General features: G+C 59.7%; 7 protein-coding genes across 7 annotated transcripts; 4 read left to right on the forward strand and 3 right to left on the reverse strand.

Annotated features, from left to right (window-relative positions):
* Nucleotides 1-195: 195 nt before the first annotated feature.
* On the forward strand, nucleotides 196-11,465 carry EHS24_008407 (uncharacterized protein; the record flags this gene model as incomplete). The annotated part of the gene is made up of 12 exons (XM_028623721.1): nucleotides 196-234; nucleotides 393-710; nucleotides 755-3,461; nucleotides 3,502-3,609; nucleotides 3,659-6,798; nucleotides 6,855-7,026; nucleotides 7,071-7,140; nucleotides 7,184-10,667; nucleotides 10,718-10,899; nucleotides 10,948-10,997; nucleotides 11,037-11,272; nucleotides 11,325-11,465. 12 exons carry the CDS (start codon nucleotides 196-198, stop codon nucleotides 11,463-11,465), a joined length of 10,647 nt encoding a protein of 3,548 aa, XP_028475695.1.
* A 198-nt stretch (nucleotides 11,466-11,663) lies between these two features.
* Nucleotides 11,664-13,614, reverse strand: ALD5_5 (aldehyde dehydrogenase (NAD(P)(+)) ald5; the record flags this gene model as incomplete). The annotated part of the gene is made up of 9 exons (XM_028623722.1): nucleotides 11,664-12,254; nucleotides 12,294-12,466; nucleotides 12,510-12,537; nucleotides 12,608-12,833; nucleotides 12,872-13,015; nucleotides 13,064-13,080; nucleotides 13,131-13,195; nucleotides 13,248-13,432; nucleotides 13,478-13,614. The coding sequence occupies 9 exons, from the start codon at nucleotides 13,612-13,614 to the stop codon at nucleotides 11,664-11,666; spliced, it is 1,566 nt and encodes a 521-aa protein (XP_028475696.1).
* Nucleotides 13,615-14,130: 516 nt separating this feature from the next.
* EHS24_008409 (uncharacterized protein) lies at nucleotides 14,131-16,590 on the forward strand (the record flags this gene model as incomplete). The annotated part of the gene is made up of 5 exons (XM_028623723.1): nucleotides 14,131-14,237; nucleotides 14,293-14,575; nucleotides 14,715-15,086; nucleotides 15,143-15,568; nucleotides 15,619-16,590. 5 exons carry the CDS (start codon nucleotides 14,131-14,133, stop codon nucleotides 16,588-16,590), a joined length of 2,160 nt encoding a protein of 719 aa, XP_028475697.1.
* Nucleotides 16,591-16,749: 159 nt separating this feature from the next.
* Nucleotides 16,750-18,037, reverse strand: EHS24_008410 (uncharacterized protein; the record flags this gene model as incomplete). The annotated part of the gene is made up of 6 exons (XM_028623724.1): nucleotides 16,750-16,867; nucleotides 17,009-17,289; nucleotides 17,344-17,628; nucleotides 17,762-17,821; nucleotides 17,871-17,891; nucleotides 17,930-18,037. 6 exons carry the CDS (start codon nucleotides 18,035-18,037, stop codon nucleotides 16,750-16,752), a joined length of 873 nt encoding a protein of 290 aa, XP_028475698.1.
* Nucleotides 18,038-18,313: 276 nt separating this feature from the next.
* Nucleotides 18,314-19,536, forward strand: EHS24_008411 (uncharacterized protein; the record flags this gene model as incomplete). The annotated part of the gene is made up of 7 exons (XM_028623725.1): nucleotides 18,314-18,320; nucleotides 18,371-18,432; nucleotides 18,520-18,547; nucleotides 18,603-18,934; nucleotides 18,972-19,076; nucleotides 19,122-19,281; nucleotides 19,328-19,536. 7 exons carry the CDS (start codon nucleotides 18,314-18,316, stop codon nucleotides 19,534-19,536), a joined length of 903 nt encoding a protein of 300 aa, XP_028475699.1.
* A 599-nt stretch (nucleotides 19,537-20,135) lies between these two features.
* On the forward strand, nucleotides 20,136-21,955 carry EHS24_008412 (uncharacterized protein; the record flags this gene model as incomplete). Its single annotated transcript, XM_028623726.1, has 4 exons — nucleotides 20,136-20,664; nucleotides 20,711-20,854; nucleotides 20,899-21,487; nucleotides 21,532-21,955. 4 exons carry the CDS (start codon nucleotides 20,136-20,138, stop codon nucleotides 21,953-21,955), a joined length of 1,686 nt encoding a protein of 561 aa, XP_028475700.1.
* A 304-nt stretch (nucleotides 21,956-22,259) lies between these two features.
* EHS24_008413 (uncharacterized protein) lies at nucleotides 22,260-25,211 on the reverse strand (the record flags this gene model as incomplete). The annotated part of the gene is made up of 4 exons (XM_028623727.1): nucleotides 22,260-24,056; nucleotides 24,098-24,548; nucleotides 24,600-24,705; nucleotides 24,764-25,211. 4 exons carry the CDS (start codon nucleotides 25,209-25,211, stop codon nucleotides 22,260-22,262), a joined length of 2,802 nt encoding a protein of 933 aa, XP_028475701.1.
* Between the last annotated feature and the right edge of the window lie 273 nt (nucleotides 25,212-25,484).

The raw sequence follows: 25,484 nt of genomic DNA on the forward strand, positions 1-25,484 counted from the left end.
TCTCAGGTCTTATGTGTGTGCGGCTCACCACCATCTGTCGTCAACTCTCCCCTTTCCGTCCTGTGCGCCTGGGTCGACTACTCGTACTACAGACCTGGCCACTTTCTCTCTCTGCCCCCAAACACCTGCTAGCAACGCTTGCGCGTGTACCGGGGCCACGACCTCTTCTCGCTTCAACACCCCTCAAGCGACATCATGAGGATCCGCAAGTCCACTCGCAAGGTGGCGCCGCCGGTGGGTTCCCAACAACAACGTGCAGTGATGGGGCAGTGTTTTGCTGACGTGGTATGCTCCTTTGTCTCCTCGTCCTTCTCGACGTGTCACTCTTCCCCATACCTTTTGCCTCCACCGTCCACCCCCGTGCTCTACCCTGCGCGCTCGCCGACCTGTAGCCACCCGACGTCGACAGGCTCATCAAGCGGATCACAGCCTCGACAGACGAAGACCTCGTCAGCGTCCTTCGTCCAGTCCAGATATGGCGTTTTGCTCGTGGTGACATGCACGCATGGGTGTCTGTTACCCAGCAGCTTGTCCGTATCCTTACCAACATGCGTGACCGTTACGCCTTCGGCGCAGGCAGCAAGACGGCATGCAAGCTGCAGCTGGGCGAGTTCACACCAGAGGACAAGGACCTCGTGCTCGAGTGTCTGCGCTTCATCCGTCTCCTTATGGAGAATTGCACGAACCGCAAGCTGTTTGAGGGCTACGATGTGAGTTAGGGTGCACGGTGCCAGTCGGCTAACCCACCCTCCAGGTCATCAACGATCTCCTACTCACCAACGACCTCGACGTCCTCGAGGCCGCCCTCTTCGTGCTCCTGCGCCCCCTCCAGCAGTACTTGAACAACATGCCGACCTCTTCCGAGCTCAGCAGCAGTATCCGTGCGCGCCTGCTCGCTCTCAGCCGCGGCTGGGACCGTCTTGCGCTCGGCGGCACCGACCTCGTGGCGTACGCGTCCAGCGAGCAGCCCCTCGAGCTCAGCGACGATGTCGCCCAGCTCCAGCTCCAGTTCTACCCGCCTATCGACGCCGTGTCGGCTCCCCCAGCACTGGACTTGTCCCCCGTCAAGCCCACGCACCACCTCTCGACACATGGCAGCGCTCTGGAAACACCCACAAGGCCGACTCTCGCCACCGCCCGTTCCGAGTCGCGGGTGGCGGTTACGCCCCTCCCTGCCAAGGTCGCACCTGCCGTCGACAGCACCATGGTCACTGTGGATTTGGGCAATGTCGCAGAGACCATGCCCAGCGACTACCTCGCCCGCCTCAACAAGCTCGCAGACGAGTACCGCATGGAGACGGACGACCAGCTCTCGGCTCTGAACAAGATCCGCGTTATCGTGCTCACAAAGGACCGCGACGTCCGTCGTCAGCTGCTCAGCTGCCGCCTCATGGCGCTCGCATGCTTTACCAACTTTTCAACAGAAGAGGCTGTGCAGTCTAGCATCTTCCTGTACGAGCCCGAGCTCGTCAACCAGATGGCCGAGCTGCTGATCCTCGAGAGGGGTGTGGGTGACAGTGTCGCCGCCTCTGCCATCCTTGCCCTCGACTCTGCAAGCAGGCACCGCCAAGAGGTTCTCACCTCTATCAACGCCCATGTCAGCCACGGTATCATTATGAACCTGCTCCGTAGCGTTGCGCACAAGCTCTCGCAGGGCGAAGAGGTTCACCACGAGCTTGTCGACGCTCTCATTGGTTTTGTCGCGTACATCAACCAGATCCCCTTCAACGGCAACCTCCTCGTTGGAGCCGGTCTCATCCCCGTCCTCCTCGAGATGCTCGACACTAAGGGCGACCGCCGTGTCCTGTACATTCCCAGGGCGTGCGGTCTGCTCGACTCGGCTCTGTACCAGCACCCTCTCGCCCAGAACGCTTTCACTGCCGCCGACGGCCTGAACGTGTTCGTCAGCAAGATTAGGGCCGAGATCCAGATGATCCAGGCCGAGCCCATCCCCGAGGACAATGAACTCGAGTCCCGCGACTCGCTCATTGCCTTCAACACCCAGGGCCTCAAGGCTGAGCTCCGCTCCATCTACCGCATGCTCCAGAGCCCAGGCGGCACAGAGGCGTTCCGCAACGTCGTCGACTCTGACCTCCCCAAGTCTCTCAAGCGCATCTTCACCAACGGAGAGCCGTTTGGCGCTCGCAACTACAGTGTCGCCATCAACATCATGTCGACCATTGTCCACAACGAGCCCACCTCGCTCAGCATTCTACAGGAGATGCAGCTGCCCCAGACTCTTTACAAGGAGCTCGAGGCCAACATGCCCGACACTTTCGAGGTCGCCTACGCCCTCCCCACGGCCATTGGTGCCATTTGTCTCAACGGTCCTGGTCTTCAGGATACCCTTGACCACTTTGACGTCGTCAGCAACCTTATCAAGGTCGCCATCGCGTGGAAGGTTGAGGAGAACGAGCGCGACAACGTGGCTACCATTGGCGCCGCTCTTGACGAGCTCATTCGCCACCACCCCCAGCTCCGCCCCAAGCTCCTCGAGTCGGTCATGGGCATCCTCCGCGAGGCTATCGAGGCTGGAGAGCAGTTCCGCCCCTCGCCCTCCGAGGTCAACGAGTACGCCGTCGACCCGGCCACCGTCGACACTTCGATGGAGGTCGACATGTCCGCTAGCCAGGACGTGACTGGCGCAACCATGAACGCGCCCCTGACCAAGCTCACCAACATTCTCAAGCTCCTTACTGGTCTGCTCCGCAACTCGACCATGTGCCGCGACTTTATCAAGGACGGCGGTCTCGACCTCGTCCTTTGCATTGCCGACCTGCCCTGTATCCCCGTGCGCTTCTCGCCCACAGAGGCTGCCGTGGCTATCCCCGCCGTCCTCCGTGCTATCGGTGAACACGACCACATCCAGCTCACCGAGCGCATGGTCAAGGCCGTCAAGGAGGACCTCGAAAGGCTCCCTGAGCTCTGGAAGGACGACAATGCCCGCTCGTACTGGTGGGCCATGTTGAGCGAAGACGGTACGACAGACGACCACGCGCGTCTCCGCCGCGCCGCCGGTCTTGCTATGCGTCTCTCGTTCCTCAGCGAGTACCTCAGCCTTCCCTTTGGCAGCCAGCGCACCGGCACTGCGCTCATCAAGACCCTTGGTGTCACTTCGGGCTCGGATCTGGTCTCCAACCTCGGTCTCCTGCACCGTGTTGCCCTCCAGGAGCACGTCATCATGAAGAGCTACAAGGCGGACAAGCCCGCCGAGGACGCTCCCGTTGCGGATGCTCCTGCTGCTGCTCCCAGCACTGAGACTCCTGCTGAGGGCGCCTCTGCCGAGGCGTCCACCGCGGCAGGTGCTGAGCTCCCCGTCAACCCGACCATCCAGGTTGTCGAGGCCAGCACCGAAGAGACCTCGCCCACGGACGTGGCCAAGAAGGTGCCACCTACCCGTGCCGGCACCGTCAAGACGCTTGTGACGCGTATCCATGCCATTCTGACCAAGTTCTTCAAGGGTGAGCTTTGCACGCCACGCACGACAAGCTGACAGTGTAGCCTCTATCCGTCTCATCTACAACAAACGCATGCCCGAGGCTGCTTACAAGCAGGAGTCGGCAGCGCTTGCAGAGGTTGTTTCGGATATCATTATCGGCCATCTGACTTGTGGGTAATTTCTTCACGGATTGTTCTAACCCACCAGGCTCCGCTCAAGTCCCCGAGCACGCATTCGGGATCGACACTGTGTCGCTTGGCCTCTCCACCATTCTTCTCTTTGATGAACGCGGAGCCGAGGGATACATCTCTACCACTCTGTTCATTCCGTTCGATAAGAAGGGGGGCATGGGCGTCATGCTCGGCAACATTCGCCGTATCGTGGCTCAGCTAGACAAGATGCCCGACGTCCCCACCGAGGAGCGTACCACCCAGCAGAGGGACCAGATCGCCCAATGCCACGCCGGTATCCGCATCGTTGTTTCTGTGCTCAACGCGTTTGCGTCGCCCCGCTCCATCATCGAGAGCCCCCAAACCCACGTCATTGAGCAGCGCGAAATGTCGCTTCCTGCCAACAAGCGCTTCTCGTCCATGAACACGTTTGTGCGCATTCGTCGCGACATTCTGCCCATTTCGCGCCACATCTGGATGGCCGAGTGGCTGCCAACGCTCCCTCACAACATGCTCCGCCTCGCCATCGCTACCTTCCTCGAGATCATGGCAGGACAGCACGAGGAGGTCGAGGCGCGCGTCCCGATGCCCGAGCCGGAGCAGCCTGCTGTCGTCCGCCCTGCCTTCCACACCCGCCCCCAGCTCACCGCCGACCCGGCGCGTGTCGCGCAGCTTGTCGACATGGGCTTTGGCCGCAACTCGGCCGAGCGCGCTCTCCTGCGTGCCCGTAACAACGTTGCCACCGCCACGGACCTGCTCCTGAGCATGCCCCACTTGTTCCCCGAAGAGCCCACCACTCCCGCTGAGCCTGAGGCTGCTGCCGGCGATGCAGCTGCTGCTGCTCCTGGCGCCGAAGCGTCCGCGGCCGCTCCCGGCGACGCACCAACGACTACTGTCACCACCCCGCCAAACGAGGAGACTGGCGCCCCCTCTGCTGCCGAGGCGTCATCCAGCGCAGAGGCCCGCGAGGCTGCCATGGACGTTGACCCCGTGCCCAGTCCCTCGACCGTGTACGAGTCTCAGCGCGAAGAGCTCAAGAAGCTCCGCCACGAGGCCAGGCCCGACCTTGCCCCGCGCGCGCTTCAGCTCCTTGACCGCGTCGAGGACCTTGTCAACGACCTCTTGCCAGCCTTCCCGTCTGGTGTTGAGGGTGCCAACTTTGTCATTGACCGCATCGATGAGGCTAGCAAGGAGGAGCCCCGCCGCAACGGTGCCATCTCGGCTCGTCTGCGCTTGTTCTGTGTCTTTGCTCGCAAGCCCCCTCCCATCGAGCTCCCCGTCGCCGACAGCAAGCGTGCCATGGAGACTATCATGGCTCTCAACGTCGACACTGCGACCCCGCACCCGACGTACCTCGCCACATACCTCCTTGCTGCCGAGTCCATCTTCTTGATGGCCTACACCGTCAAGGACGCCAAGCTTGGTGACGAGGAGCCCATCCCCGTGGTCCGCGCCGCCGACTTTGGCGATGCACCCGACCGCCTTCTCCAGATCTGCCACAACACGCTTTCTGCCGAAAACGTCAGCCGCGAGGAAATGATGTCGGTGCTTCGCCTCACCACCATCCTCACGCGCCACGACACGAAGCGTTGTGGACCCGAGCTCGTCTCGCACGTCCTGTCCGCGTTCAAGAAGGCCGATTCCAAGCTCGCCGGCTGCCAGCCGTTCCTTGCCATGATCGCGCGCCACGCGTTTGACACCAAGGACACGCTCCGCGACGTCATGCGCCGCGAGATTCGCGAGTGGATGACCCCTCAGCGCAACAAGGTGACCGACGTCAACCACTTTGTCCGTCAGCTTCGCCAGATGGCGTTCCGTGACCCCGAGTCGTTCATGGACGCCGTCTCGCACGAGTGCGCGCTCGTGTCACCCAGCCCGCCCCAGTCTGTTTACCACGTCCGCGCCATTGACCAAGCCACCACTGAGGAGGGCAAGGGCAAGGGCAAGGAGGGCAAGGGCAAGGACCAGGATGGCAAGGACATCGCCAAGGACAAGGAGACTGGCCCCGCCGCCAACGACCCCTTCAAGAGTTCCACTCTGGACACGTTTGAGACCCACCCCGTCATGGACGTGCTCCTCGGCGAGCTTGGCAAGTCTATGCGTATCATCCAGCAAGAGGAGGCCGCCAAGCGTGCCGGCACTGAGCGCTCGGCCGAGGCCACCCAGGCTGCCACACAGGCTGCCGCCGAGGCCTACGCCTACGCCGGCCTGATCATCTCGCTCATCACCGAGCTTGTTGGATCGTACTTTTCCGCCAAGAAGGCCTTCGTCGCTGGTCTCCGCCACGGCGCCCTCTACGGTGCCGGCAAGGGCAAGGTTGGCATCGCTGCCATCATTTCCGACTTTATCTGCTGCGTGACTCTTGGAGACGTGCAGGAGAAGATCAGCGGTTCCAACGGTGCTGACGAGGTTCGCCGCCTGTCGCTTTCGAGCTGGGCGTCGTCCCTCGTTGTCGCCCTTTGCGCCCACCTCACCCCTACGACCGACCTCAAGGAGGTCCCCGAGGACCTCAGTGCGGTCCGCAAGGCTGTCCTGGACGGCATCGCCAAGGCCCTCAAGGACAGCACGCACTCGCACCTTGACCTGAACTCGCGCTACGGCCGTCTCTGGGCGCTGGGCGAGCTCATTTTCCGTCTCTTGACTGCCCGCCCGTCCGTCATCCCGCGCCCCACCGACGACTCGAGCCTGCACCTCGCCAAGACCATGCTCGAGAAGAACTTTGTCAGCCTCATGACCTCGGCCGTGTCCGAGATTGACCTCAACTATCCCGACATTCGCAACGTCCTCATCTCGCTGCTCAAGGCTCTTGAGCACCTCACCAAAATCTCCATCAAGTGGGGCAAGAGCGACAAGAAGAAGGACGGCGAGGAACAAGGCGTCGACGACCAAGAGGAGCACCACGATGACTCGGAGACCGACGACGAATCCGACGTGACCATGAGCGACGACGACGGCGACCAGACGCCCGACCTCTACCGCAACTCTGCTCTCGGGATCCTCGGCGGCGACATGGATGATGATGTCGACGAGGACATGGATGAGGAGGACATGGAGGACGAGGAGGACCTCATGGAGGCCTTCGTCGACGACATGGACCACGACATGGACGACGACGAGCAGGACACCGAGCCTTCCGATGACGACGATGATGATGATGATGGCGACGAAGACGACATGGAGGGCGACTGGGTGAGTACTTGTGTTTTTTTTGTTTTTTTTTTTGGTACACGCGCTGACAGACCAAGTCGACTGAGGACGACGGTGAGGACCATGACGAGGACGAGCCTGTCGTCGAGATTGGTGCCGAACTCGAGGACATGGAGGACGGCGTCCCATGGGACGAGGAGGGAATGATGGAGGGAGACGACCAGGAGTTTGACTCTGAGGGGGAAGAGGAGGACGGCTTCATGGAGAATGGTGAGTTGTTCATGTTTCGTGGTGACATCGTTTCTGACTGGCAGAATTCGTCGCTGGCCTCGACATGGAGGACGGTGAGGATGAGATGGACGACTACGACGAGGATGGCGAGGGGTAAGTTAAGCAAATGGGAGCATGTGCTAACTTTCTGTTTCAGCTACGACGAGATTGACGTTATGGACGGTCTTCCTGGCTCTAACGGCATGCGCCACCACTCTAGCGGCCGCAGCGCCGCCATGGGCCACTGGGGCTGGCAGGAGCCCACGCTTTCCTCTGAGATCCGCGGCCGCCCCAGCCTTCGCGACGACATCGCCGCTGCTTCTCTCTTTGGCCTCCCTCCACGTACCTCGGCCGACAACACCCAGCACCCGCTTCTTGCTGGTTCGCGCGGTTCGGCCATTCCTGGTCGTACATCCACCAACCCTTTCGGCTCGCTCTCCAACCTCAACGACCTCATCGCCAGCATTGAGGGTCTTGGTGGTCCCCAGGCCGTGCAGTTCCTTGAGAACATTGTCCACCACAGCCGCCACGCCGGCGCCGAGACTATCCGCGTCGACCTGGCCCACCGTCAGGACGGCGGCTTTGGTCTTTCGATTGGCGGCCGTTCGTTCAACGTTGCGCCTCCCTCGAGCCCCCGTCTCCCCTCGACCCCCGAGGAGCTCCAGATGGAGTACAAGCCCCGCCCGACTCTGCAGCGCTGGCTTGAGGAGGCCAACTTCTTCCCCTACTCGTCCGCCGAGCAGATTGCTCTCCTTGTCGTTCACCTCATCAACCGCCTCATGCCCGCCGCCCGCAAGGTCGCTGAGGAGGAGGCTGAGCGTCAACGCAAGGCGGACGAGGAGGCCGCCGCCGCCGAGGCCAAGCGCCGTGAGGAGGAGGCTGCTCTCCCGACGACCATCCCCCTGCCCGACACCCGTCCCACTTCTGCGCTTGCTGGAAGCAGTAGCGACATTGGCGACGAGGACATTGAGATGGCGTTTGATGACGAGGATGACGATGAAGATGACTCGGAAGACGATGACGACGAGTCGTCGGAAGGCGACGAGGAAGGTGATGAGGCCGAGGAGCCTGCTGGTCCCCGCGTCACCATTGTGATCCACGGCGAAGAGGTGGACATCACCGACACTGGCATCGACCTCGAGTTCCTGCAAGCTCTTCCAGAGGACATGCGCGCCGACGTTGTCGAGCAGCACCTCCGCGAGCAGAACCGCCTCACTCAGCCCGCTGCGTCCAACGTGCCGTCGTCGTCGCAGATCAACGCCGAGTTCCTCAACGCGTTGCCTCCCGACATTCGTGCCGAGGTTATCATGCAAGAGTCGATCGACCACTCGCGTCGCCAGCCCCGCATCGAGCGCGACATGTTCAGCGCCGCCAACCCCGTCCCGGCCGACCTGCCTGCCGAGTTGCGCGACATGATCTCTGGCCCTGCCAGCGACCTGCTCAACATGCTTGCCCGCGACATTGGTCTGCCGCCTCCACCCGGAATTGCGGCTGCCATTGCCATGCCCGCACCTCCGCGTGTCAAGCGCGACGCCATCCAGCTGCTCGACAAGCCCGGAATCGCATCCCTCGTTCGCCTCCTCTTCTTCCCCGAGGCTCTCCGCAAGGGCTACCTCCTGCGCACGCTTGTTCACCTGTGTGAAAACTCCAAGACACGCGTCGACCTGCTCAACCTGTTGCTCTCGATCGTCCAGGACGGCTCGGGCGACCTGCCCGCTGTCGACCGCAGCTTCCAGCAGATGTCGCTCCGTGGCCTCGCTGCCACCCCCAAGGCTGCCGCCCAGACGCCCAAGGGCAAGGAGGTCCAGACCCCCGGAACCGCCCTCACCAGCGGCCTGTTCACGCACCTGCAAAACGACCACATCCCGACCTTTATCGCCCAACGCTGCTTCGAGGCGCTGTCGTACATTGTCGGCTCAAACCACCAGGCCGTCACGTACTTCCTCACCGAGCACGAGCAGCCCGTGGGTCTCCGCAAGCCCATCTCCAAGAAGGGCAAGGGTAAGGAGAAGTTCCTCCCGCAGACCAAGTTCCCGATCGTCATCCTTATCGGCCTTCTTGACCGCCCCAACCTTCTCAAGACGCCCGGCATGATGGAGTCGCTCACTGGTCTACTTGCGGCTATCACCAAGCCCCTCGCTACCCTCGCGAACAAGGACAAGGACCCCAAGGCCATCACTGACGCTGCTGAAGCAGAGGCCGCAAAGCCTCCTGCCGATAATGCTGCTGAAGGCGCCCCTGCTTCGACCGTGACCGCCCCGGCAGCCGCTGGATCTGCGCCTCCTGCTGTCCCGAGCGCCACCGCGACTGGCCCAGAGGCAGCGGCCGCTGACGGTGCACCCTCGACTGCCGTGGCCACGACCAAGCCGGCCGTCCCCGAGCTCAAGGCGCCCGTCATCCCCAACTCGGTTCTCCGCCTTGTTGTCAACTGCCTCACCATTGGCGACTGCTCGAGCCGTACTTTCAGCCAGACCCTTGTTGTGCTTCAGAACCTCTCGTGCATCCCCAACGCCAAGGCGATTCTCGTCGAGGAGCTTTGCACTCGTTCACAGCAGCTCGGCGCCACCATCCAGGAGGAGCTCAAGGAGCTCGCCACGGTCCTCGCTGACAAGGACCACGAGCTGTCCCCCACGGTGCTTGCCAAGTTCTCGCCCGCTAGCTCGAGCCAGGCCCAGCTCCTTCGTCTCCTCAAGACGCTCGACTATCTCTACTCGCGCAAGGCCACCGAGGCGAACAAGAACCGCGGCGAGCTCTCCGAGAGCGAACAGCAGGCTCTTGACATCTACCAGAAGTTTGACTTCTCCAACATGTGGAGGCAGCTTGGAGACTGCCTGACCCTTGCCGAGGAGCGTGAGAGCACCGAGCAGATTGCCGCTGTGCTCCTCCCACTTGTCGAGGCGCTCATGGTCGTGTCAAAGCACACGCAAACGACCCCTGCGGCCGACGCCATGTCGCCGCTCCTGTCGCCCACAACCCCGCCCCCGACCGACCTGTTCTTCTCGTTTACGACTACACACCGCAAGGTGCTGAACGCCATTGTCCGCAACAACCCGTCGCTCATGAACGGCTCGTTCTCGCTGCTCATTGCCAACCCTCGCGTGCTCGAGTTTGACAACAAGCGCAACTGGTTCTTCCTCAAGCTCAAGCGCAAGCGCGACCAGCTTGCCTACCCCACCTTGCACCTCAACGTCCGCAGGCAGTACGTCTTCCAGGACTCGTTCTCGGCCCTCCTCCATCGTCCCGGTGACGAGGTCAAGTACGGCAAGATCAACGTCAAGTTCATCAACGAGGACGGTGTCGACGCTGGTGGTGTCACTCGCGAGTGGTTCCATGTGCTCGCACAGCAGATCTTTGACCCCAACTTTGCCCTGTTTGAGCCATGTGCCGCCGACAAGCAGACGTACCAGCCCAACAAGCACTCGTCGGTCGTCGACGACCACCTGTCATTCTTCAAGTTTGTCGGCCGCGTTATCGGCAAGGCCATCTTTGACAGTCGCCTGCTTGATGCCTACTTTTCTCGCGCGTTCTACAAGCAGATCCTCGGCCGCTCGGTCGACATGCGTGACCTCGAGAGTGTGGACCCGGAGTTCCACAAGTCGCTCCAGTGGATGCTCGACAATGACATTACCGACATTATTGACGTGAGTTGTGGTTGTATAGGTGGTAGTTACTCCAACTGACGTCCATGCAGCAAGAGTTCACTATTGAGGACGACTCGTTTGGTGAGAAGAAGATTGTCGAGCTCAAGCCCGGCGGTACCACCATCCCCGTCACCGAGGAGAACAAGGCCGAATACGTTCGCCTCGTCTGCGCGTACCGCATGGAGAACTCGATCAAGGAACAGATGAACGCCTTCCTTACCGGATTCTACGAGTGAGTAGCTACGATTTCGTAGGCGGAACCATTAGCTAACGCGCGCAGGATCATCCCCCGCCACTTCATCCAGATCTTCGAGCCCGACCAGCTTGAACGTAAGTTTAGAACGTTTTGCACAGTCACTGACTCCCCAGTCCTCATTTCGGGTATTACCACCATTGACGTTGACGAGCTCAAGAATTCGACACAGATGAGCGGCTGGAAGTCTAGCGACCCGGAGATTTCGTGGTTCTGGCGCGCTCTCCGCAGCTTCTCGCAGGAGGAACGCTCGCGCTTCCTCATGTTCGTCACCTCGTCGTCGCGTGTGCCCCTTGGCGGCTTTAGCCAGCTGCAAGGCAGCTCTGGAACGCAGCCGTTCCAGATCCAGAAGGTGAGCTAGCAGGATTTTGTTGATTCTGGGCATCAAGCTGACATGACCTCAGCTCTACGGCAAGGAAGGTATCCTGCCTCAAGCAAGTACCTGCTTCAACCTCCTCCTCTTGCCAAAGTACACCTCATACGAGCACCTCCGCGAACGTCTCCTGTTCGCAGTGACTGAGACGAGTGGCTTCGGAAAGGCGTAAACAAATAAAGGCATCTGGAAAGACAAGAAGGAAAGGAAAAGAGAGAAAAATGGAGGCGCCGCCCATGCGTTGGCACGCCGCTTCGTAGACAGTCAACTTGACACTGTACATTCCCTTGCATGGATACCATAGTTCTGAAGCGGGTTTCTGCACTGATGGGTGACATGGTGCTATGGGATACGGCAGTTCGGCAACGCATTACGCTGGCCAGCTCGCAGTCATGCCGATGTTCATGTGTACAGCTTTTACCTGGGTATACGCGTCGAGGCCATACGAACCAAGCTCGCGTCCAATGCCCGACTGCTTGAACCCACCAAACGGTGCTTGAGGCGGGACGAGGCCGTACTGGTTGACCCACACTGTCCCTGCGTCGAGGGCGTGTGCCACACGCGTCGCTTGCCTGGCGTCGTTGGTGAACACTGCCGCGGCAAGGCCGTACTCTGTCGCGTTGGCGGCCTCGAGCACTTCCTCCTCCGATCTAAACTTTTGGACACAGACAACAGGGCCAAAGATCTCCTCCTTCACGACACGCATGGCAGGTGTCGTGTCAGCTAGAATGGTCGGTTCGACCCAAAAGCCCTCAGTGCCCCACGGTTTGCCTCCCGCAACGACACGAGCACCTTCGCTGACACCAGACGCAATGTAACCCAAGACTTTGTCGCGCTGTGCGCCGGAGATGAGGGGTCCAAAGGACGTAGCCTCGTCCGAGGGTGGGCCGAGGGCCGCAGCTGCGGCACGGCTCTGGAGAGCGGAAAGGTAGGCGTCATATTTGGACTCGTGGACGTATACCTGTGGAGTGGGTCAGCTCTGCGGCCATTTGTCACCCACTCGTGAACTCGCACAGCAGTCCTGTCCCATGTTGTACCAAATGCCGTTGGCCGTCCATGTCGCCGCATCGTCGACGTCGGCGCTGGGGAACACGATAAGTGGTGACTTGCCGCCCAGCTCGAGAGTGACCTTCTTGAGGTTGGATTCGGCGGCGGCGACGGAGATGCGTCGGCCTGTGGGCACCGAGCCCGTGAATGCGACCTGATGTAAGCGTACGGCCTGGGGTGGAAGAAGGGGATGGCCACTGGCTAAGCGTGGGGGAACCGCACAGCCGGTCACTCTCACACCGCAGAGGATGCTGGTACGACGCTCACCTTGTCAATGTCCATGTGGCGAGCAATAGCATCTCCAGTCGTTGAACCCAGACCGGGAACTGTGTTGAGGACGCCGGCAGGGAACCCTGCCTCCTTGGCAAGGTCACACATCATGAGAGCCGTCAAGGGTGTGAGCTCTGAAGGCTTCATGACAATGGTGCAGCCCGCAGCAATAGCTGGGCCGACTTTCCAGCTCCACATGGAGAGAGGATAGTTCCATGGAATGCTGGCGTCAGCTCGTGCGGTTTCAACAGCCGAGCTCACATCTGACCACAGACACCGATTGGCTGGTGCAAAGTGTAGATGAACCTGTCCTTGCCAAGCGTATCGATCGTCTGGCCGTGCACCTTGTCGGCCATACCTGCATAGTATCGCAAGCACGCGATAGAGTCCACGACATCTGATTCACTGCCGCGTCAGTATGTCAATGGTGACGAATGAGATGCCGATACCCACCGAGCGATACGGACACCCTTGCCAGAGTTGAGGCTAAACGTCAGTTCTCAGTACGTTTCGTGCTGACGTGCCTCTCAATAGCGGCAATCTTATTGGCGTCACGCTCCATCAGATCGGCGAGGTTGCTCAACACTGGCCATTAGCTGTGGGAAGGAAGTCAATCATCATCGTCTCAGCTAGATACCTTTGGCGCGTTCTGTGCCCGGAACGTTGGTGCCCCACGTCGTCTTGAACGCCGACCTCGCTGCAGCAACGGCCTTGTCGACGTCGGCTTGGCTGGCATGCGCAACGTTGGCGATGGTAGCTCCAGTGGCGGGGTTGACAGTGGGGACGGTGTCGCCGCCAGAGGCAGTGACCCACTCATTGTTGCTTGCACGTTAACGCGCTTCCTGTTCGGCTCGAGAGAAGACGTACATGAACAAGCCCGTTGGGAGTTCGACAGTGCCCAGCTTTGGCACCGACAGCTGGGAATGGGTTCCGGACGTGTACCTCCTGGAGCTGAAAGCCCCTTGGAGTGACCTCGCTCTGGATATCCGTGCAGTGGAGAGCATGTTGCTGTTGGAGACGCAAGTCGGATGCGATGGATTGGATGATGACGGCTGAGACGGTTGCCGCTCAGCTCCGTGTGGGGTCTCCGGATGTTCCGTGCTGCCGTGCCATTTGATCCCGCTGCCGCCCGATAAGTCAACGGGGTCGTTCTCGGATCCCACTCAACAACATCCGCATTTGTTCCACCCGCCCATCCGTCCACATCCACATCGCCCACCTCGTCGTAAACAGGCGACAGGCCAAGGGATCGCTCACCAAACATCCCTTAAAATAGCCTGCACAAGCCCTTCAAGCTGGCTGGCAACCTCAACGTTACCCAGTGTATCAAGACAGTCCCCGAATCGACGCAACGTGCTCCAGCGGCAATGTCTGCTGTGTCCTCCGCGCGTAAGCGCTCCTCGCGCGCATGCGACGTAGGTGGTTTGGATGTTTCGGATGCGCCTTCCCATTGCTAACAGTCACAGGGATGCAAGCAGTGAGCAGCGTCTATTTGGCTACCAACTGACCCCAGGCGCCGCATGAAATGCGAAGACATTGCTCCATCAGCGACCACGGGTGAACCAACCTGCAAGCTCTGTCGCGAAGCCCGCGTCGAGTGTACGTTTGAGACACCTGTGAGGAAGCGGTACGTAAAAGGAATAGCCTTCGTGGTTTAGTCACCCAGCCCTAATACTGCGCAGTGGCCCCGCACCTGGCTTCCGACGCCGCACAGGCGGTGACTCTGGCTCCCCTGGGCGCAAGGATGAGCAGGACAGCGAGGACGACGAACGCAACGATCACGTTTCGTCCCATGTTGTCAGTTCATCGCATCATGAGAACAGCCGTGCCGGTAACGGATCAGGCGACTCTGGCTCAACGTCCCCAAGGCCGGTCCTGTCCGCCAAGCGCCGACGCCCACCACTTCTGGGCCTGCCTCCGACACTAGTCGATGAGCTCCTCGCCGTGTACTTTGTGCACGTACACGTTAGTTGGATCTTAATTGTGTGCTATCTTGAGCTGACGTGTCCCCTTTTCATTTTGCCACCGATGATCCATCGTACCGAATGCCCAACCGACGGTTCATGCCGACACCCATATCTTGTTCACACGCCGCCCGCTGCAGAATGTGTGGCCTCTCATCTACAAGCCCATGTTCAATCCACACGCCACGTCAGCCCCTCTCCTCCTCTCTATGCTTGCTATTGCTGCGTGCTTGGAAAGGAATCCTGTGGCTGGTGGCAAAGACGGACTAGATGCCGACAAGCTGTTTGCCATGGCGGAGACTGCGCTTCACCACTGTCGCAACGAATCGCGTCTCGACGTGCTCCAGGCACTCATGATCCTGTCATTGCGTCAGACAGGTTGTGGTGATAAGCGATCAGCATTCTCCTACGCCGGACGTGCGAGCTGTATGGCCCTCAATCTGGGACTGCACATGGCGTCTACGGCTACCCTAGACGCCGGCGAGACTGAGCAACGTGCACGAGTCTACTGGGTGAGTCACCGGCCGCACCCAAAGCTAATGTATAGAACGCATATGTCTTGGACAAGATTCTTGCAGAGGAGACGGGTCGACCCTGCCTCCTCCCTTACCGTCGCTCGTCCACCCCACTGCCTTCCGTCTCAGAAGCAGACGAGTTTGAAACCTGGCCCCCTCAGACTGCCAGCAGCGCCCCTTTGCCGCGGGGGGTTCGGCATATCGTTCCACGCCGAGGCTACGTCATGACCTACTTTGTGTGGACCACACGTCTTGCCATGATTGTCGAGGATATCGTCGACCTGGACGTTACGCCTCCGCCTTGTGTCGAACCCTGGGACCAGCACTTTGTAGCTGCACTCAATGCGCGTCACGATACAATTCGTCGCGCCGAGGTGATTGCCCAGCAGCTCGACGATTGGCGTGCCAACATGCCACCGCAGATCGATGTCGATCACGGGTCAATTTCGCCGTTGCCTCACCATGTCATTGGCCTTGCTGTAAGTGCTTTGCTGCCTTCGATAATTGCAGCCGCTAACGAGCCCTTCAGTGGTGGTACACTGCCAAAATCATGCTCCACTCGCGATTCATCAAGCGCTATCCTCGTGCCACCAACGCGCCAGAACTGTCGGCCAATGCTCACAAGACGTGCACAGCGGCAAGCGAAGCGGTGGTGGATCTACTGGCTCTCCTGGACCGGCACAAGTTGCTGGGCCAGGTGAGCTCCGACGCCATCCACATGCTGTCTATGATCACACTATTCGTGGCGTTTGACGCGTCGGACCCGGATGAGGAGCTTGCCCACCGCGCCAAGGTCAACTTTGCCCAGTGCTGCATCTGGTTGCGTGACTTTTCGTCCTCGTGGCCGGCGGCGTCAGCACACAAGGTCTTCTTTGAAGCCCTGATTCACGGCGGTCTCAAGCTCTCGTCGGGTGACCTGGACGACACCACTGGTCCCGCTGGTCCGTCTCCTGTTTCGACTGTCTCTCCGGCTGTCAACTCGCCAAGCTTGCCGGAAGGACTGCGTACAATGGGGCGCAACCTGGCAGGCGGTTCACAACCACCAACACCGGTGCAACGTTCGATGGGCCCACCGGCTACACCAGGACCAGCTGCTACGCCGGGTGGCCCGTCGTTGTTCCAGCTGCCCCAGTTCTACTGGAACAACATCATGAGCGAGGGCGGTGCTGGCCCAAGTGATGCTCCCTCCGGCGCGACCATGCCGTGGGAATGGGACTTGAGCGACTTGGGCTCCACACCTGTGACTCTACCGCAAAACGATTGGAACGGATCTATGGGAGCGCAGCAGGGGATGAACGCGGGCCCCAGTGGATCGAACGGCAACGACATGGGCAATGGCCCTCCCTTCACTATACCCGGAACTCAAGGCGGAACAGGAGAATGGAACAACGCGTCGTTCATGGGTGGTAGCGGTGGCGGTACGGCTTCAGACCAGGCTGCACAGGCGGCCATTTATTCGCAGTTAATGAGTTACATGGTCGAGGCGGCGAAGGGTAACTAGGGGTGGTGGTTGTAGGATGCTCAAAAGCAAATTTATGTACACATTTGAATCGTTCGACGGAGTTGTTGTGACAAGTAGTGTTGCATGTTCCTGACAACCCTATGAACACCTGGCATCTTGCCCAGGCGCAGCTGGGATTGGTACAAGTCTAAGAGGTCTCTAAATGAGGTCGTGTTTGATGATGTATTCCCTAGTCAGCTCGAAGGTGACAAAGGTCGAGGACGCCGCGGGGAGGGCACGGATGAGGGATGGCCCGAGGCCACGGAAGAGGGCCTTGCTGTTGATGTCAGAAACGTGTGCAGGTTTTTGCAACAACCAGGTCCGACGGCAACCATGGCATTCGCCGTGGCCCGCTTTTTTCGCTTTTGCGAGCTGGCTGCTCCGTTGTGGTTGCTGGAGAGATGTCACGAGTACTCACACACCACCCTCGGCGACAATGCTCTTGAGCTCATGCACAATGTAGCCGCCCTTGAGCCAGTTACCACGCATAGGCGGGTTGGGCGCAAGCTGGATACGAGACTTGGCAATGTCCAAGGGGTACGAGCAAAGCCAGTACGAGACACCACCAAGACCGCCAGAAGTGAGGACGGCCCACACGGGAATGTCCTTTGAGCCAAACTGCTTCTGGAAGAAGCGCTTGGTGGTCTCGTATCCAGCGTAGAAGCCGGCATAGGCTGGCATCTCCTTGACAAATGTGATCTGCGGGGTTGTCAGCAATCACGTCCGCTAACTCAGCCTCTTGCTCAAACCTACAATGTAACCCCTCATGATACCGCGACGGAAGCCGTGCTCGTTCCACATGTCCCGGACGACGGTACCGAGCTTCTTGTCTCCCGCACCACCGTACTGTCCCTGCATGCGGATCTTGAACATCTCAACGGGAGAGGCAAGGATGGCATTAGCTGCACCAGCCATGGCACCTGCCGCAGCGACCTGTGGGATGGAGAGGTCGGGGTAGGGAGAGATGAGGCGGCGCGAGGCGCCGTAAGCCGTGAAGAGGAGCGAGTTGACCGCCGCAACACCCATGAGAGGAGACATCTGTACCAGGTCAGCACGGTGATGATGGATACAAACCTAGAGGCATACCATTCCTACGGTGGTCAGCTGATGGCCCTCGACAACTTGGCAGCCACATACCCTTGTAAAGAGCCAAGACACCTTCCTTGCGAACAGTCTGCTTGAGGATGTCGAGGGTGTTCTTGTACTTTCCAGCAGGGGCAGTCTGGGCACGCTAACGACGTCAGTTGACGCTCAACAGCCACTTGGCTTTCTGTACCTACCGTCTTCAGTGTGTCGAGGGGCTGGATGTCAGTTACTGGAAGCGAACCCATGAACTCACCTGGCCCGAGATGACCTGGGCAGCTCCACCAAACGAGCCCGAGATGAGCTCGATGGCGAGATCATTGCGGTTCCTGCTGGGCGGCTCTGGAAGAGGAAACTCGTCCATTTTTGTCGTCGGCAGAGGTGGTGTAGAGTGATGAGGATGGTGCACACGAGCCAGCAGAAAGAGAGGATGGTCGCAACGGTGCGTACATGAGCGTCAAGCACGCAATGGTCCAACATGAAAACACCGCGGAGATCACCGGGACTACTTCCGGGATTAGAAAATTATTCTAATTGTAATAGGATGGCGACACTTCAAAAGGTATTCAGATCGTCTTAATGCGACACGGTTAATCGCGTCCTCGCGCCGTCTTGTTCTCTCCACCACACACTCCACCACATGCAAGGTGAGTAACGTACACAACGTCACCGCCAGTCCACTCACACCATATGCTAGGCCTTTCCCACTACGCCGACGACTCTGACTCGTCCCCGCCCAACCCCATGGCCGGCCCGTCCGTAAGTTTACCGCCCCACAGTCGAGCAACACTGGATCACGCTTTACCTTCTTGATTTGTTTTGCCAATCCTTCCAATGTCTATCTAGCGTCTGGGTGGCAATGGTCGTCCTTTAGGTATGTCTGGCAGCTATGGACATTTTGTGTAACATCGGTGTTGACACACGTCCAGCACCAGCATCTGCGTCGCAACAGGCATCACCGGCGGTGGCCTCTCCGCAACCTCCGTCCCGCCCGTCTCGCCGAGGGTCACCGGCCCATGACTCTGACCGGAACGGTGCCTCTCCGCGCCCAGCCAAGCGTCATCGGTCGTCCGCTGAGGTGAACCTCGACCAAGAACCTCAAGGAGATTCCCCTGTACCGGAGCCTGAGGATGACCGGTTTGCAGGTATGACGGAACAAGATATCTTCCGTGTCGCAACACGACCTCCCGAGATTGATGGTGTTGCCGACTGGGGCATCCCAGCCGCCGTCGACCCCGCAGAGTCAGACCTGCGACTCAAGGTAGGTTAAGTGACCCATTCAACCGCCTAACCTCCAGGCCAAGGTGTCACAGTACCTTCGAATCAAGCGACAGGGACAACACATCAACTCGTCAATCATGTCGTCATCTTCGTTTGCAAACCCACACATCTACGCAAAACTCGTGAGTTAGATTACCACTTGCAAATGAAACATCTAACGCTCCCAGGTGGAATTTGTGGACCTCGACGAACGTGCGACCGCGTTCCCCAGTGGCGGTTGGCTGACACGTCGAGGAATCGAAGCGGAGATCCCAACTTACGGGCCCAAGGCTCTTTTGACTCAACAAAACGCGATGGCAGAAGCTGTTCGCCGGTCGCAAGAGTCGGGTAAGCGTCGGGAGATCTCCTTTACGTCGTCGCGCACCCACGGCAGAGAGGGAAGGGATAGCAGAGACAGCCGTGACAGCCGTGACCGAGAGCGCGACCGCGATCACCGTCGTAGGCGAGAGGGCGAGGACCGCGACCGAGGAGGCCTGCACCTGCACCGTCCCAAAAGTGCATGGTCTGGAGAAGACCACCGTCGCAGGTAGACAACTGGCTGTTGCTTGGGGGAAATGGACCGGAATCTGGTATATCGTCTAGCACGGTGGCGTCGGGTCCAGGCTTGGTACAGTCGCGTCCATTTCTGGGCGGATATACATGTCATTGCATTGATGTCCCGTTACAATACCGAGAGCTGCTGCGCCAGCGGTAGTTGGAGCATCTTCTTGCGCGCCTTATCTTGTCTAGCTTCCAAGGACTGCCGGCGGCACTCTGGACAAATGTGCCTCGACTGCGGCTCCGCGCCTTTTCCATCTCGGTGAGGCGTGCCACCCTTTTGCCCACATCCGACAGTGGCCACAGGGGGCCACAGATCGGTTGTTCCCATCGTGCAGGTCTGCCCCGACTGCCTATGGAGGAAGTGGACAAACGCGGCCCCCGCATTAGAATGCCACGGGGCACGCGGGGCATCGACATCGGTGTTAAACTTGGCAGGGGGATATGCCGGGCCGCTGATCCGGGTGAACGTGCCGACAATGTGCCGGCTGATGTGACAACCGCTCTGCCGAAGGCTTCATCCGTACCAAGGAGCACGGCGAGCATGCGCGAGCAACGGCGATGCCCAGCGCTGTCCTGGCATACTTATGTGCAGCCGTTAAGACGACGTGTCTCTTCCATCCCCCAGTTACCAGCTTTCCACGATGCTCTACACCACTATTCAGCAGGGAGTTCTGCGCGGCAAGTCCAAGTGCAAGAAGGAGCCCACTCACCCCGAGGCTTTCACGCCTGTTCCCGTTATCCTTGACCCGCGCTTCAAGGTTGACCCCACCGCCGGTCCCGTCAGCGACAAGCTCTACGGTGGCTTCATTGAGCACCTCGGGCGCTGCATCTACGGCGGCCTCGTGGACAACCCCGCCGCCCCTTCGCCCGCCGAGCTCCTCATTTCGCAGGAGGACGGCACCGAGCGCACCAAGGGCCGCGCTCCTTGGCGCAAGGATGTTCAGAAGGTTCTTGCCTCTGATGGCGAGCTCGAGATCCCCATGATGCGCTGGCCCGGCGGCAACTATGTGAGCAACTACCACTGGCAGGACGGTGTCGGTCCCCAGGCTCTCCGCCCCGCCCGCATCGAGCTCGCATGGCTGGGTACCCCCGAGACCAACCAGTTTGGTACCGACGAGTTTATCGACATGTGCCGTGCCAACGGCTGGGAGCCTTACATCTGTCTCAACAGTACGTTGTTTGCTTTTTGACGAGACTTCATAAGCTGACCGAACAGTGGGATCTGGTACCTACGAGGAGGCTCTCGCTTGGGTCGAGTACTGCAACGGCACCGGAAACACCCACTGGGCCAACCTCCGTCGCAAGAACACTGGCCGCGACGAGCCCCACAACGTCAAGTACTGGGGTCTCGGTAACGAGAGTGAGTGGAGACATGACGCTCTTGTGATATCAGCTAACAGACAGTGTGGGGTCCCTGGCAGGTCGGTAACCTCGGTGCTACCGCGTACGCTACTGAGGCTCGTCGTTGGGCCCACGGTCTCAAGCTGGTCGACCCTACCATCAAGCTCGTGAGCTGTGGTGAGACCGGTTGGTCCGACTGGGACCGCGAGATCCTCCAGGCCCTTGTGCCCTTCATCGACCTCCACTCCATCCACTTCTACTCGATGCTTGGCCACTCGACCGACTCGGACGTTGCCGGCTACGAATACGAGAAGAATGTGTTTGGTCCTGCTGCCGCCGAGCGCGCTATTGAGATCACAAAGTCGCTCATCGACCTCGCCAACATTGACAACACCTTCCGTGGTATCCCGGCCCGCGACGTCAAGATTGCCTTTGACGAGTGGAACGTCTGGGACACAGACAAGGCCCCCGGAGAGATTGGTCTTGAGCAGATCTACGACTACACCGACATGCTCGGCGTCGTGGCGTGGCTCAACATTCTCGTCAGGCATCACAAGGACGTCGCCGTCGCGTGCCTCGCCCAGAGTGTCAACGTTATTGCGCCTCTCATGACGACCCCCGATGGCATCTGCAGGCAGACGACCTTCTGGCCGTAAGTGTCCGCTACCATGGTTTTGTCGCCAGCTGACCCCTCAGTCTCAAGATGTTCGGCAAGTACATGAAGAACGGCCACCTCATCACGCTCCCCTCCATGCCCGACGCGTACGACGGCCCCTCGTACCCCGTCTTCATCCAGCAGACCAACCTTGCCCCGCGCTACGTTGACATGGTCTGCATGGCCGCCGAGGAGGAGGGCAAGACCAGCATCCGCCTCAGCGTCCTCAACCGTCACCCTACGGTTGACTGGCCCGCCGACATTGACTTTGCCGCCTTCAAGCTCGACAAGGTCCAGGTCACCGAGGTCTACTCGGACGACCTTGCCGCCACCAACACCTTTGCGCACCCCGAGTCGGTCACGCCCACTACCACCGAGTACACTGCTGTCGAGTGGGCCGCGCGCAAGCACATTGTCCGGAAGCACTCGTGGCAGTTCATCATCTTTGAGGGTGTGAAGCCGTAGATTGTCGGCGACAAGAAAAAACACGTTCAGCGGGTTTGGACGGCCACAATGGCGGATGGTCCCCAGGGTAATTAGAGGAAGGTAGATGATCAATAGCATAGGGGAGGAAGTGTAGATGGATAGGGATGGCAGTATTGGGACGCGTAGCGGTCATCTATTGTCGGCTCGTGAAAATTCCGGAAAATGACCTCAAAATTCAGTTCTGCAGGAACCGCTGCCGAGCTCATGCGACGAAGAACGTTGGCATGCACAAGTCTACGCCGCTCTCACATGCCAAACGCGTGGATGGCTTCGGCTGCGAGCGTCAGTAACCGTTTCCTCTCGCTTCCAATCGCTTGCGAACGACTCTGGCTTGGCGCTGGCCGTGTTGGGTACTGGAATCGGTATCGTCCAGCGCCACATCGCCAGCGCCGTTGGTCGTCGACCCTTCACGACCCTCAGTTCGCCATCTTCCCCGGTTCCAAGCGTGTGCCTTCGTTACTCGTCGCACCCCATCCGACTCACCATGGGTCCGAAGCTCGCCGATCTCTACCGGACTATACGGAGTTCCATCGTCCCTCCAGGCCTCGAGGCCAGTATACGTCAGACGCGGCTCTGGTGGGACCACACAGTGTGGCTGACGAGCAGCTTCCTCAATCTTCCACGCCTTGCCGTCATTGTTAAGAAGCACAGAGTTGCGCGAGTCGAGACTGGCGTCATTGTCGTTAAAGTTCCACGGCACGAGCAAAATGTAGCTCGTGGCCACGTTGGTGAGCGTATTCGGCGCGTCCTCGGCGCGAGGAAGGTGGTGTGTGCCGAGGTTGACCCACACGACGAGGTCTTGCTGTGCGAGCGACTCGTTGTTGAAAAACTTGTAAAAGTTGACTGGCGGGGCGCCGGGGAGATTGCCGTTCCACATCGACGAGGACGACGGCTCGTTGTCGTGCCGCCGAGACACGGCGAGGTGGTGCTTGGCCCAGTTGACCGAGTTTTCCGTCCGCTTGGCGTCGAGGTTGGTCAGGCGACACAGTGGTCCTGGGTGTAGAGCGTATCCGCGCGGGTTACCCCAAGCGTTGTGCTCATCCTCATTGACGACGACATACGCTCCCTCCATGTTGGCCGGGTACTGGAAGAGCGCCTCTTCCTCGACGTGGGTTCGCACAATCTTGGTCTGCGTGACAGGGCCCCAGCCGTCGACCTCGAACCACTCCTCGGCGAGCTTCTCTTGCTCCAGGCTGACCTTCATAAACGAGTTGTTGGTGCCCAAGACGTCAAAGTCGATCTTGTAGTTGATTATATGGTCGTGGAGGCTTCCCATGGATCCTGGACGAAGCTGGTGGCCGTATGGCGCTTGCTTGTCGTTCCAGACACCGCCTTGGAGGTATCCAGAGGCACTGACGCGGACCTCGATGGTTCCGTCCAGGCCGAACACCTGGTCAAAGATATAGTCATAGTTGCCCACTGTCGAGACTGTGCGAACAACCAACTCGTAGCCCTTGACGGCACCCATCTCGTTCTTGGCCTTGCCAGTGTGGCGGGAGAGCGGCCGGCCAGCCTCGCGCTCAAAGACGCAAATGGCATTGCGGCGGTTCGACGACCCCATTTCGTGAACGGTAGCGTTCAAGAGCAAGGCATGGTGCGGACAGTCGTACCCGAGAATGACTTCGCGGACATTACCCCCCATGCCAAACGCGCGGTCCAGCCAGACCGTCGAGGCCTGGTGCGGGTCGGAACCCGAGTACTGCGCCATGGCCTCCTGTGGCGCTAGCTCGTAAATGATACGCTCGTCCTTGAACCGGATGTCCCATAGGTGCAGACCCATGTCCCGCTCAAAGCTGAGGTACATTGACCAGCCCATCCATGTGACGTAGCCCTCATCCACGTCGGCGCGGTAGCGGGCGCCGTCCGACTGAACAGTGCGTGGTCCCGCGCGGTCGTCCAGGTCCCGCCGCTTGCCCTTGATGGCGCGTGTGGCCCAGTCCGAGCCGTCCCAGTCCTCCATGCGGCGCAGCTCACCGCGCTCAAATGCCGCCCGAAGCTCGTCCACACCACGGTACATCTTGCCGTTGTGGACGTATACCAGGATGTGGTACTTTGACACGTCGGTGCCCGTCATGTCAACCTGGACAGTTCAGTTCGAAGCTCGGAAAGCGAAAAACTGACGAGGAAGTTGAAGTCCAATGGATGCAGCCATCCACCAGGGACGTTTCGCTTGAGCTGGACCCACGTCCTGCGCCAAGTGCCGTCATACGAAAGAGGCATGGTCGCCGAGACGCTGACGGTGCCGTCCAGCGCAGAGACGTTGAACAGGTCGCGCGTGATGTCGTCCACGGGGCTGAGCATGTCCACGATCATCTCGGCCAGCACGGCGTAGTTGAACGTTGTGCGCGCATTGTGTGGGATGGGCGCGTGGTAGATTTCCGTCAGTGGCCGAATAGTCGTCTTGTTGGAGGGTGGGAGAGGGCCGACGAGATAGTCGACAATCTTCTCGGCAGGACCGTGGTTGATGATGGCACGAGCATAGCGGTCGACCACTTCCTTTGGGTCGTGGAGATGGGCCAGCGCAGATGCTTTGGGAGGAGGGTAATTCTCGACCAGATGAATAAAGTTGTCACTGTGGGCGTCGCGTGAGCGGACGACGGCCACTTTGCCGTTTGACACTTACGTGTCGAGAGCTAGTTCTGAGTCGGTCAGGTTCAGGCTGCGAGCCGGATCCGACAGCCACTTCTTGAGGTCGACAGCTTCCTTGACGCTGAGGTTCTTCCACAGGTCTGCGAGGTCAGCTATCACGTCACATTCAAACAATGCCACAGCTGTGTTGCGACTCACTGGTTCGCGGGGCCTTGATGCTCACAGCATCGGGTGGAGCACATGTATTGAGGTTTCCCGCCAGGCTGGCACTGTCCGGACGCACATGGTTCACCACAGCCGCCTCGATGACCACAAACGCAACGATGGCGGCGGCGAGCCACCGCAGTAACCTTCGGGGTTGACGAGGGGGCACGAGGGCCTCTCGGTCGAGGTCTGCAGATGCCTCATCCTTGAGGAGAGGCTGGTTCACGTCGTCCTTGTCTGGCATGGTGGAGTGGGAGGTTGAGCAATTGAGTGGCGGAGTGGGTGTGTTGACTCGAGCCCCTCGGTTGCGAGGACGCGCGGCAACTTCTTTGGCAATGACGTTGGCGAGTTGTTTTGAACGAGTTAACGAATTCAGCGAGTTAAATGCGGCAGCCGGGATACTAATGGAGAGCTTGGCTAACCCCAGCGGCCAGCGGCCCATGAGGTCGTCTGCTATTGCTACTGTGCTCGCTATCAGAAGCTTCGCGGTTGCTATCAGTTGCCCGCCGGTGACGCACATGGTATGACCCCAGGCACGCCGGAGATGGCCGATCAAGGGAACAAAAGGGCCAGTTCCAATGTGGCGATTTGAAGAGTTTGCTCAGTTTCACTCTTTTCGCTCTCTCTGCTGCCTCAGATGTAGGTAAAAAGGAGTGCATCGTACCAAGTTCCTGACAAGATACAGATGGCTTATAGCGCCACGGGCACTATGAAG

Source organism: Apiotrichum porosum, assembly GCF_003942205.1.
Source record: "Apiotrichum porosum strain DSM 27194 chromosome Unknown scaffold_7, whole genome shotgun sequence".
NCBI classification, from domain to species: Eukaryota; Fungi; Basidiomycota; class Tremellomycetes; order Trichosporonales; family Trichosporonaceae; genus Apiotrichum; species Apiotrichum porosum.